This window comes from Podarcis raffonei, chromosome 13 (genome assembly GCF_027172205.1).
Source record: "Podarcis raffonei isolate rPodRaf1 chromosome 13, rPodRaf1.pri, whole genome shotgun sequence".
Taxonomy (NCBI): Eukaryota; Metazoa; Chordata; class Lepidosauria; order Squamata; family Lacertidae; genus Podarcis; species Podarcis raffonei.
This window is the reverse complement of record NC_070614.1, coordinates 53,694,255-53,707,280: the sequence shown is the minus strand read 5'-3', so window position 1 is coordinate 53,707,280 and position 13,026 is coordinate 53,694,255. Positions and strand designations below refer to the sequence as shown.

Here is a 13,026-nt window from a genome sequence, read left to right as displayed (position 1 = left end):
CACAGGCGCTTGACCAGGACCGCCCTGTGCAAACGAGGACCCTCACCCACACTCGGGAGAAAAATTAGCTTGGAGTGTTGCGCCTTGATTGGCCGCAGGCGCTCCGGCCTTGCTTCCTCATTGGCTCACAGGGAAACGAAAAGGCGGGAGGAAGGCGGGGAGCCGCGGCTCCTCGAGAGCCCTGTGGCCCAGCCGCCGATTGGCCAAGAATCCACGCGGGCGGTGACAGCTCCGAACGCCGATTGGCCCCGTCTGCGAGGAGAGGGCGTGCCCTCGGGCGGACCCGCCCTCCGCGCATATAAACCCCGAGCGCAGGGGGAGCTGGCCATCGCAGGAAAGCAGCGGGCGCGGAGCGCTCTCCCTCTGGCTAGCTGCGGAGCTGCGCATGCGCTAGGGACTTTGGGGCGGAGCGGACACGGAGAGAGAGATGAGTCTGTTGGTGCGCGCCGGGACCTGAAATTCCGGGGGACTGCGCACGCGCGCCGGGCCTGCGCACGGGCGGCGAGCTCGACGGCGCAGGCGTAGGAGGGGCTCGCGCGGGGCGGGAGGAGGAGCCTCGGCAGCCTCGAGCTCAGTGTGCGGCGGGAGGCGGACGAGGAAGGAGCTCCCGGCCCGTTAACCCTTTCCCCGCCGCCGCCGCCTCCTCCTCCGCCGCCGCCGCCTCCGCCAACCCATGCAAGGCATGATCGAGATGGCGGCGGACAAGGAGACCTTCTTAGTGCCGGCCCCGCCGCCGCCCCTCCTCAAACCCCCGCCCAGAGGAGGGGGCGGGGCCGGAGGGGGGAACGTCCCCCTGGTGCAGCTGCGTCAGGGGGCCGCCCCGGCGGAGCTGCACCAGGAGGACGCCCAGGCCCAGCCAGCAGCAGCAGGAGGAGGAGTTGCTCATAGGGGCCCCTCCTCCGCTAGGGTGAACCAGGGGCCCCAGGACCCTCACCCCCCCGCCCAGCGCAGACCCCCAGCCAAAGGAGGGGGTCCCTCCGCAGCAGCAGCAGCGTCCGAGGAAGGGGAAGAGAGCGTCTCCGAGCTGCAGCGGCCCCGCAACGGCTTCCAGCCCCCGCCCCACCACCAGTCCCGGGCCCCCGGCGGGGGCAAGAGACGCAGCAGCTGCAACACCGGCGGAGGCTTCAAGCACCCGGCCTTCAAGCGGCGCCGGCGCGTCAACTCCGAGTGCGACCCGGTGCTGCCCTCCGAGTTCCTGCTGGGGGGCAACATCTTCGACCCGCTCAACCTCAACAGCCTGCTGGACGAGGACGTCAACCAGGCCGTCAACGCCGAGACCCCCAAGTCCTCGCCGCTGCCCGCCAAGGGACGGGACCCGGTCGAGATCCTCATCCCCAAGGACATCACCGACCCGCTGAGCCTCAACAACGCCCAGGAGGATCCCCCGGTGTTGGCGTCGCCCGTCAAGCCCGGGCGGAAGCGGCACCGACACCGGGGGGCGCAGAGGGGGGCGGCCGGGCTGGAAGGAAGCAGCGGCGGCAAACCCCCGCTGCCCGCCTCGTGCAAAGCGTGCCAGAAGACGTGTAACGGGGCCACGCCGCAGCCCTACGAACTCAACACGGCCATCAACTGCCGGGACGAGGTGGTGTCGCCCCTGCTGCCGGCCGCAGGGGAGGCTCAGCCCGGGCAGCAGGCCTCTGGGGGTGCCACGCCGTCGGGCACTTCTGTGGCCTCCTGGACGGCCGGGGGCAGCAGCAGCAGCAGCAGCCGCCACCGCAAGCGGCGCAGGACTAGTAGCAAGTCAGAGGGAGGAGGAGGAGGAGGTCGGCATCCGGGGGCCTCCACGTCCGGCGAGCAGCCCTGCCGAAGCAGCCCGGACCGGGGGCACAGCTTGCCGAGGGGCCGCCACCCTCTGGCTGCTCCTGGCCAGTCGGTCCGGCGCCAGCCGCCGCGCCACAAGTTCCAGTACGGCAACTACTGCAAGTACTACGGCTACCGCAACCCCAGCTGCGAGGACCCCCGCCTGCGGGTGATGAAGCCTGAGTGGTTCCAGGGAAAGGAGGTTCTGGACGTGGGCTGCAACGTGGGGCACCTCACCTTGAGCGTGGCCAAAAAGTGGGGCCCCGCCAGAATAGTGGGGGTGGACATTGACGGCGCCCTCATCCACTCGGCCCGCCAGAACATCCGGCACTACCTTTCGGAGGAGATGCAGGAGCAGCAGCGGGACCATGACGGTGGTGGCACCAGCAGCAGCCAAGGGGCCAGGCGTGCCAAGAAAACCTTCCCGGCCTCCCTCATGGCCAGCCGAGGGCCCATCGCTGCACCAAGGGTACCCCAGGACGGGGTGGACGCCACGGTCTTCCCCAACAACGTGTTTTTCGTCAAGGTAAGGCGAGAGAGGAGACCTCCAAAATTATGGTTTCTCATCTTGTAGAAGCTCTAGGGAAGAGGTCTGAAAACCTGGCTTTTTCAGCTCTGCCTTTTAAGGTGCACCGTTAAAGTACGCCAGTTTAAAGTTGATTTGGCACCAGTTGCCTTGTCACAAGTTCCTTTCATTTCCCAACATTCCTTAGAACTGCCATTTCCCAGCATTCCTCAGTGCAAGGGGTGGTAGGCTTAGAATCCTAGAATTGTGGGCTTTGAAGATTTCACCAGGGGTCATCTAGCCCAACCCCCTGCAAGACAGCGGGGGGCAGGTTGGGGGGGCACGGGGAGGGTCCACATGGCAGTTACTTTCCTACATGTGCAGACATGCCGTGAAGGAATAAGGATGGGGAGGAGGCGGCAACATCCTGTCACGTTCTACCAAGGCCACCTCTCGGAAGGGAGGAGCCAGTGAGGCTTTTCCTTCTGACTGGGCGACCTCGGCAGAGTGACACGATTGGCCCAATTGGGGTGGAAGGGTGGGAGGATTAGGAGGCAACTTCCTGTCCAGGAGGAGGGGGAGTGGGCAGGATTGAACCACGGTCTCCAGGCATCTGCCTTAGCTGTTTGGGAACAGCAGAAAGGCTGGGGAAAGCCCAAAGGCCCCACATAAAGAACTGGGCCTTTGGGAGGTATTTCGGGGAAAAGCAGGTGAGACCCGATACCCATGTGCAACTTCCTTCCAAGGAGTGGTTGTGGGGGTGTAGAACGTCTCTCCCCCCCCCCCCCGGTTAATTGGGTTCATTAAGAACAATCACTCTTTGAGCCTGCAATAAATCCAGTTGCCAGATCAGCTTCCATAGCACAGAACAAACTCTGAATGCTGGTTGCTCAAGGCTGCAGGAGGGGAAAGAGAGCTCTTGCGCTCGAATTCCACTTTTGGGCTTCCCGTAATCATCTAATTGGCCCCTGTGAAAACAGGTGGGTGGGCTACTGGCCTGATCCAACAGGCTGTTCTTGCGTTCATGCCCAGTGCAGTTTGGCGATTTAGTTCCCTTTCCCCTCTGATGGTGGCTTGCGATTTCCAACGGCTGATATTCAGACGCATTGCTGCCTCTGACTTCGGACAGTTGTGACAAGTAGCCATCGATGATAATTATTATTATTATTATTTATATCCCGCCCTCCCCAGCCGAAGCCGGGCTCAGAGCGGCTAACAACAGTAAAACGATAAAACATTCTAAAATCATTTCGTTATAAAATTAATTCCAATCAAATTAATGGCAACCATTGGGCTAGAGTTCTGTGAGGAGGGGGTCAGACTGTGCCTTGGCCAAAGGCCTGGTGGAACAGCTCCGTCTTGCAGGCCCTGCGGAAAGATGTCAAGTCCCGCAGGGCCCTAGTCTCTTGTGACAGAGCATTCCACCAGATCGGGGCCACAGCTGAAAAAGCCCTGGCTCTGGTCAAGGCCAGCCTAACCTCCCTGTGGCCTGGGACCTCCAAGATGTTTTTGTTTGAAGACCGTAAGGTCCTCCGTGGGACATACCAGGAGAGGCGGTCCAGTACGTAGAGTCATAGAATCCTAGAGTTGGAAGAGACCACAAGGGCCATGGAGTCCAACCCCCTGCCAAGCAGGAAACACCATCAGAGCACTCCTGACATACGGTTGTCAAGCCTCTGCTTAAAGACCTCCAAAGAAGGAGACTCCACCACACTCCTTGGCAGCAAATTCCACTGTCAAACAGCTCTTACTGTCAGGAAGTTCTTCCTAATGTTTAGGTGGAATCTTCTTTCCTGCAGTTTGGATCCATTGCTCCGTGTCCGCTTCTCTGGAGCAGCAGAAAACAACCTTTCTCCCTCCTCTATGTGACATCCTTTTATATATTTGAACATGGCTATCATATCACCCCTTAACCTCCTCTTCTCCAGGCTAAACATGCCCAGCTCCCTTAGCCGTTCCTCATAAGGCATCGTTTCCAGGCCTTTGACCATTTTGGTTGCCCTCCTCTGGACACGTTCCAGTTTGTCAGTGTCCTTCTTGAACTGTGGGCCTAGCCCTCTCCTCCATGAATTTGCCTAGTTCTCTTCTAATGCCATCCAGGCTGGTGGCCATGTGGGAGGGAGTTCCGCAGTTTAACTTCAGTTCCTTGACTGGACCTGTTTGCTTAATGTTTCTCCAGGGATGGCGATGGTAGGGAAAAGGATGTCCTGACAATTGCTTGGGGTTTTTTTTGCGGGGGGGGGGGGGGGCGTGTTAGGATATTTCCGTTCCACCTTAAAAGGGAGCAGGCTTTGTGAGTCACAGAGTCTGCATATTTCCTGTTCACAGGATGTTTCTGTTGTGTCTATGCTTTCGTTCTCTCTCTGTGCCTGAGACACCGAAGCAGGCAGTCATGTTTTCTTTGTTCTGACCAACGCTGAATAAACTTGCAAATAATGCTCTCCTGCGTGCATCTTTCGCTGTGCATTATCTGCTGATAGAGCGTGCATCAGCTCTCGAATGTGGCAAGCTATTTCTGGAGCTCGTGTCGCTAATTGCTGATACTGCGTGTCTACGGGAGATCGCTGGACGTCCGGAGGCGACGTGGAGTCATGATGGACTTTGTCTCCCTGGCAGTATCCCAACAGGGTGCCTCCTTGTTACTCTTTTAAGTTTGTCCCATTGAGCGGGCAATGGGACTTCCTGGGGAGGAAGGGAGTCCACGGTCACCCTTTGGCACCTCCGGTTGAAGGATCCTGAGCAGCAGGATGCCACAGCTGAGACACCTTTTACCCGGAGCCCGGCGGCGCTGGGTGGAACAGGCCACAAATCATGTGCATCTTAATGGCTTCTCCTTCTGTGTAAAGCGTTGGCATGACAGCGCCCCCTGGTGCCCGACGGCAGCCGTGTGGGAGGAAATGTACAGAGACGAGGATCCTTGGTTGTGTTGGCAGCGGGGTTGCAGTCAAGGTGAGGCCAGGATGGCCTTCCTGCAGAAATTGGGAGGGGAAGGACGCAGAAGGAGGTGGAAGAAAGGGAGAGCTCAGCTGAAGTCTCTCCCAGGCACCTTGCTCATAGGGCCAGCTTGATAAAGAAACCCCCCCTGTGCTGTTGTGACTGCGTCCTGCCCTCAGCCTTTGATGCGCTGGGCTCAAAAGGGAGATCAGGTGTCGTCGTCCCCGCCTCATCTGGCCTAACAACAAGCCCAATTCCCCTTGAGCAAGGAGCTCTGTTGGAGCTGGGAGCTGAGCGGCCCTCTGGCACATAGGTGGGCAGGCAGGATCCCTTGGCTGTCTCCTTCTGCAGGCAAGCTGCTGATTAGCTCTGCCCACTGGAAAGCCATGCAGAGGTTGCTTGGGGCTGGCTGGCTGGCTGGCTTCCCACCCACCCGACAGGTCCAGCGAGGGTGATGTGTGGAAGAGACACTTTCAACCCTGGAAAGCTCGCTCGCGCGCTCTCTCTCTCTCTCTCTCTCTGTGTGTGTGTGTGTGTGTGTGTGTGTGAAGTGGTCGGAGTTTGGGGCCCTTGCAACTCTGCAAAAAATATTTCATACAGAAAAAATACAAAACTTCAGGTTACAGACGCTTCAGGTTACACACTCCGCTAACTCAGAAATAGTACCTCGGGTTAAGAACTTTGCTTCAGGATGAGAACAGAAATCGCGTGGCAGCGGGAGGCCCCATTAGCTAAAGTGGTGCTTCAGGTTAAGAACAGACCTCCAGAACGAATTAAGTTCATAATCCTAGGTACCACTGTATGATTATTTTTTTTTTATTATTATTATTATTATTATTATTATTATTATTATTATTATTAATACCCTGCCCATCTGGCTGAGTTTCCCCAGCCACTCTGGGCAGCTCCCAATCAAGTGTTAAAAACAACACAGCATTAAACATTAAAAACTTCCCTGAACAGGGCTGCCTTCAGATGTCTTCTAAGCGTCAGATAGTTGTTTATTTCCTTGACATCTGGTGGGAGGGCGTTCCACAGGGCGGGCGCCGCCACCGAGAAGGCCCTCTGCCTGGTTCCCTGTAACCTCACTTCTCGCAGGGAGGGAACCGCCAGAAGGCCCTCGGAGCTGGACCTCAGTGTCCGGGCTGGACGATGGGGGTGGAGACGCTCCTTCAGGTCTACAGGACCGAGTTATTATTACTACTATTGTTTATTAAATTTGTATACTGCCAAAGATCAGAGGGGCGGTTCACAACATAAAAAGACGAAATGAGAGCACAAAACACACAATACAATAAAAACAAGCCAATAAACACCCCCCAAACGTTTGTGATTAAAACCTCGCTGTGTTCCTGGCCCTCTTCCCTGTCCCAGCAGGAGCAGAAGAGTGGACTTGCCTAGACAATATTCACCCCTCCCTCTCTGGGTGAGGTTGCCCCTCTCTGCCAGGGCTAGTTCCAGAGCTATCTAGCCGAGGTGTTGGAAGTGGCTTAATTGGCAAACTCTGGGGCATCTGGTTGGCCACAGTGAGAATAGGATGCTGGACTACAGGGGCCCCCTTTGGCCTGAACCACCACGTTCTTGTGTTCTTACGGTACTATTGTTTTAGGTTTGTTTGCTTGTTTTGCAGGGGATGGGGCACAGAATAGCACTTTCTCTCCTGCTACCCATGTTCTGATGCGGGTGGCGCTGTGGGTTAAACCACTGAGACTAGGGCTTGCCGATCGGAAGCTCAGTGGTTCGAATCCCTGCGATGACGGGGTGAGCTCCCGTTGCTTGGTCCCTGCTCCTGCCAACCTAGCAGTTTGAAAGCGCATCAAAGTGCAAGTAGATAAATAGGTACCACTCCGGCGGGAAGGTAAACGGCGTTTCCATGCGCTGCTCTGGTTCGCCAGGAGCGGCTTAGTCCTGCCGGCCACATGACCCGGAAGATGTACGCCGGGGCTCCCTCGGCCAGTAAAGCGAGATGAGCGCCCCAACCCCAGAGTCGGCCACGACTGGACGTAATGGTCAGGGTTCCCTTTACCTTTACCCATGTTCTGGAGTCTGGTTTTTTGCTCGGCTGAGGAGCGGCTGTGGCCTTGCTGCACTTCTCCTGTTTGGAGAGCCTGCCTTAGTGACTTTCAACATGTGCAGTGGAGATTGTGCAAGGAGACCGGCTCTCTTATTTATTTTGGTGAGGGGTGGGGCAGGTGGCATTTGGACTGCGCTGGGGAGAGGGCCGCCCTCTGGGTAGCAGAATGTGCATCTAGTGGGTTAGTCTTCAGCTTCTCTAATGCATCTCCCTCCCTACTTTTTCTCCTCCCCGCCCCCCCTTGCAGGGCAACTACGTGCTGGAGCAGGACGAGCTGCTGGAGGCCCAGAAGCCCGAGTACGACGTGATCCTGTGCCTCAGCCTCACCAAGTGGGTACACCTCAACTGGGGCGACGAGGGCCTCAAGCGCCTCTTCAAGCGGTTCTACCGCCACCTGCACCCGGGCGGAATCCTGATCCTCGAACCCCAGGCCTGGTCCTCCTACGGCAAGAGGAAGAACCTGACGGTGAGCCCAGAGGTTTGCAGCTGGGCTGGGGGGGGGGGGCGGCAGAGAGCTTGGCTTCCTCTGCCTCCTTATCTCTTGGACAGCCATGTTGTTGGTGGTGTTGTTTAGTCGTTTAATCGTGTCCGCCTCTTCGTGACCCCCTGGACCAGAGCACGCCAGGCCCTCCTGTCTTCCACTGCCTCCCGCAGTTTGGTCAGACTCATATTTGTAGCTTCGAGAACACTGTCCCACCATCTCGTCCTCCGTCGTCCCCTTCTCCTTGTGCCCTCCATCTTTCCCAACATCAGGGTCTTTTCCAGGGAGTCTTCTCTTCTCATGAGGTGGCCAAAGTATTCAGGATCTGTCCTTCCAGTGAGCACTCAGGGCTGATTTCCTTCAGAATAGAGAGGTTGGATCTTCTTGCAGTCCACGGGACTCTCCAGAGTCTCCTCCAGCACCAGAATTCAAAAGCATCCATTCTTCGGCGATCAGCCTTCTTTATGGTCCAGCTCTCACTTCCGTACATCACTACTGGGAAAACCATAGCTTTAACTATACAGCCATACCTCGTGTTAAATGTGCTTCAGGTTGAGCGCTTTCGGGTTGCGCTCCGCGGCAACCCGGAAGTAACGGAGCTCGTTACTTCTGGGTTTTGCTGCTCGCGCATGCGCAGACGGTCAAAATGACGTCACACGCGAAAGCTGAGAATCACCAGACGCGCAGTCACGGGTTGCATTCGCTTCTGGGTGCAAACGGGGCTCTGGAACGGATCCTGTTTGTATCCAGAGGTACCACTGTATGTGGCACAACAAAACTTAATTATTATTGTAGGCAGGTGGCTTAGTGTGGCCAGTTCCTAGTGGGGCAGTCGAGCATTGCTGCCCTCCTTGAGATACAGGCCTGTCTGCCATGTGGCCCAGGGAAATCGCAGCAGCATTGGGTACAGGCGGCACAGTGTGTCTGTGCATCTGGCTGTTAACCAGAAGGTTGGTGGTTCGAGCCCACCCAGGGATGGCTGCGGGCAGGATTCTGCAGTGCAAAGGGGCCGGCCTAGGTGACCTTCAGGATCCTTTCCAATTCTACAATTTTAGGACTCTCGAGTCCTGAAATTGCAAGCGACTTCCGAGGGCCATCCACTCCTACCTCCTGCAATGCAGGAATGGCAGCTAAAGCATCCTTGGCAGGCAGCCCCCCTGCCCCAACCCCTGCTTAAAAACCTACGAAGGAGAGCGTGCCGTCTTCCGAGGGCATCATAATCATTTTTAATTTGTATACCGCCTTTCTATCTTACAATACTCAAGGCGGTTTACAAGCCGAAGAAAGAAAAAATGTACATCTTGTAACAATCTAATGCAATACAGAAATGTGGTAATAAAACATAACTTTAAAATAGGCAACCTCCATCGAAAAAGTAACATTCAACGATCGTTAGAATAGTCTAAAATAATAATATCAACATATAAAAGTTAAACAGAAACCCACCCAACAGTTACAATAATAGCTAAACTATGATCAGTAAAACAACGGCAAACCACAGTATGTAAAACAATACAATACACATTGAGAAGCAGAGATTGGGGCAAGGCAGCTGGAAGGAGGCCTTGCCTGATGTAGTATCTCCCCTCACAGTTCTTCCTCCAGGAACAGCTCCCGGAAAGTTCTTCCTGCTGTTTAGGCGGAACCTCCTTTTCTGTCCTTCGGATCTGTTGCTTTGGGGTCCCCCCCCCCAGGGCAGCAGAAAGCAAGCTTGCTGCACCGTCCACGTGACGGCCCTTCAGATACCTGAAGATGGCTCTCACATCACCATATCGCTCCTACCCGGAAGGCCTTGCTGCAGTTCAGCAGCCCAGGCTGAAACCGCCAGCCTTGCTTGTTCAAGGATGCCAGAGAGAAATAAAGATGGTAGCAGGGAGGAGAAGGCAGAGGTGGGCTCAAGGGACCAGCCAACTTGCGGGGGCGGGTAGTGATCATGGTGCCCAACAGGCACAGGTCGCCAAGCTTAACTACCGTATTTTTCGCTCTGTAAGACTCACCAGACCACAATACGCACCTAGTTTTTGGAGGAGGAAAACAAGAGGAAAAAAAATTCTGAATCTCAGAAGCCAGAACAGCAAGAGGGATCACTGCGCAGTGAAAGCAGCAATCCCTCTTGCTGTTCTGGCTTCTGGGATAGCCGCGCAGCCTGCATTCGCCCCATAAGACGCACACACATTTCCCCTTACTTTTTAGGAGGGAAAAAGTGAGTCTTATACAGAAAAAAATAAGGTACGTGCCCGTTGCCCCAGGGCCAAGTGACCAGGCGAGATTGACGTGGCACAATCCTTTCCCGCTGCTAAGTTCCTCTTCCCTGCTCCATTTTTGGCCTCCCTGTGGGAGGATGCGGTCAGGATCCCAACACTGGAGCAAGGAAGCAGCTTTGGACTTTCTGCATTCACGGCAGGCCCTTCCTCATGCCATACGAAACGAGGGCTGCCAGGGTCCAGTTCTGCTGTATCATCCCAGACGTGTTCAGAGCCAGTTGTGTTTTGTGTTTGGGTCAAGGGCCAGAGCACTCTGCGCATGCCCGGGGCTCCCCACTGTTAACAGAGAAATGTGAGGGCTCCCTTGGACAAAAAACAAGGACCCCAGCCAGGAATCCCAGAGCAAAACAGCAGCCAGTCGGCTTGGTCTTGATTGAAGACTGTCGCGACGGGACTCCCACCTGCCACCAGGTGGAACAAGATGGAAGCCCCAAACAAAAGAGCCCCCAAACTTTTATTAAGTGCTCATCCCAATGTTACACCCCCCAAACTACATCACTCATACATCATGAAAGGGGAGGTCTGGGGGCAGTAATTTGAGCATATTGGACCCTGCCCCATGGTTCCCCTTGCCCTCCACCAAACACCCATCAAGTGTAAGAAAAGAGATATTTACATTTTCCTGTTTCCCAGCCAAGTGAATCACACCCTTTTGTCTTCACCTGGGTTTGTTCTTTCTGGAATGGCTACCTGTCTGGCACTCAGGTATCAGGAGGCCAGGAATTATCACTCAGGCAGAGGGGCTGCTGAGGAGCTGAGCTCACAGGTCTATAGGAATGTCTATATGGATTTTCCAGTTAGCCAGTACAGAGGTACATTTATCAGTGAATTCTTGCATTTGGTATCGTGCAGCAAAGGCCCTTTGAAAAGATAGGAGGAAACTGTGATGAAGTGTTTTGTGGGGACAAGTCGCAAAAGCGATTGTGCTGATTTTGGTAGTGGGCTGCATGTGCATGATATCTGCTGGAGGGGCAACCCCCCCCAAACCTATACATAAATTCCTGCAACACCACCTACTGCATCATACAGTCGTTCGCTGCGGCCGCTGCTGGCACTGATTTCTTCTCCGCCCTCCTTTCCCAGGAAACAATATGCAGGCATTACTACCGGATCAAGCTGAAACCAGACCAGTTCCCCTCTTACCTGACTTCGCCGGAAGTGGGCTTCTGCAGCTACGAATTGGTGGCCACACCCAGGAACACATCGAAAGGTATCAAGCCTCTGAAGTGAACCTCTGGGTGGGAGCGGGAAGAAGGGGAGCCCCACCTCGCGTGTTTATAAGGCGAGGGTCTAGAGGGGTGAGGTTTGCAACTTTCAGTTGTGCTGCCCCAAGAGCCTCTTAAATCCTGGGCCAGGCTTGGCTCTAAGCTGCAATTGCAACAGGCCATGAGAGTTTAAAGAAAGAGAGAGAAATGGAGGGTGGAACTGGATTGTGAGACTGGACAGAATGGAAGCAGACAACCTGCATTTTGGGGGTGGGGAGGGGAACCACAGGTTACATACACTTCAGAGTACATACGCTTCAGGTTACAGACTTCACTAACCCAGAAATAGTGCTTCAGGTTAAGAACTTTGCTTCAGGATGAGAACAGAAATCGTGCTCCGGCAGTGCGGCGGCAGCAGGAGGCCCCATTAGCTAAAGTGGTGCTTCAGGTTAAGAACAGTTTCAGGTTAAGATAAGTACTTAATCCGAGGTACCACTATATTGGGATGCGGGTGGCGCTGTGGGTTGAACCACAGAGCCTAGGACTTGCCAATCAAAGTGCAAGTAGATAAATAGGTACCGCTCCGGCGGGAAGGCAAACGGCGTTTCCGTGCGCTGCTCTGGTTTGCCAAAAGCGGCTTAGTCCTGCTGGCCACATGACCAGCTGAACGCCGGCTCCCTTGGCCAATAAAGCGAGATGAGCACCGCAACCCCAGAGTCGGCCACGACTGGACCTAATGGTCGGCGTCCCTTTACCTTTACCACTGTATTACCCTGCAAAAAAAACCAGCCTATTATGCCTAGTGGCAGTTTGCACAGCCCACTAAGGAAGAGAATGGCGCAGCCGAGTTCAGAACGGTAGCAATTAATTGCACGTCCGTTCAAAGCCCAATTAAAACTTAATGGGTTCGATTCGACAAAATGGACGAGCGAGCTTCATTCCGTGATAGCAGCTTTCCAAAGTCTTGATAAGCCACTGGCATCTCCAGAGCCCCTGGGATTAATTCCACCGCCCTCCACGTGGGGGCAGCACCTCCCCCTTTGGGAACCACTGCTCTAGAGGCCCCTTTTCCAGGCTTCCTGAGGTTTTTCAAGGGGCGGGGGGCTTCTCGATGCACCCTCCGGCTCCTCCTTAACTCTTCTCCTCTTACCCGCAGGATTCCAGCGACCCATCTATCTCTTCCACAAAGCCGGCCCTGGCGCCCACTGAGAGCGTCTCTGACGCCGACGCCTCGCCCCCTCCTTTTCAAATCAGCCACTTGCTGGGGCTGGGGGGCTAACGCGACCCCCCCCCCACGGATGAATGTTGGACACTTTGCTGGCAGGAGGGGAGAGCCTTTCCTCCCGGCCAGGACGGAGCAAGCCAGACTTCAAAGACAGCCAGAGACTGCAGTGGGGCCCTGGAGCACGACCTTGACTACTGTTATGGGGTGGGGTGGGGGTTGAGAGGTTATGGGGTGCACTCCAGGGGGGTGGCGTTTGCACCGAGGTGTCGTTTTCTTAGTCCCCGGAGCGGGGGGGGTGCGTGGGCTGCAGCTCCCCCCCATATGTCGGGTGCTCAGCTCCCCGTCGCTCAAGCCAACAGTTTAGCAACATCTGGGGGGGGGGGGGAGAGGCAGGGTGGGCAGCTGGGAGATCGGATGGCTGGGAGTTTTAGCACAGCAGAAGAAGTTATTTCTCTGTCCCTTTTTGCCAGCGGGCGCCTTCTGGGCGCTGCTGTGCTACAACTCCCACCGTTACCGCGGCCAGGGAGAGAGAAGAATT

At 55.8% G+C, this 13,026-nt stretch overlaps 1 protein-coding gene across 1 annotated transcript; it reads left to right on the top strand.

The window, feature by feature from the left end:
• Nucleotides 1–314: 314 nt before the first annotated feature.
• Nucleotides 315–12,662, top strand: MEPCE (methylphosphate capping enzyme). Its single transcript, XM_053362213.1, has 4 exons — nt 315–2,326; nt 7,561–7,779; nt 11,142–11,268; nt 12,420–12,662. Exons 1-4 carry the CDS (start codon nt 674–676, stop codon nt 12,470–12,472), a joined length of 2,052 nt encoding a protein of 683 aa, XP_053218188.1. The 5' UTR covers nt 315–673; the 3' UTR covers nt 12,473–12,662.
• Nucleotides 12,663–13,026: the final 364 nt, after the last annotated feature.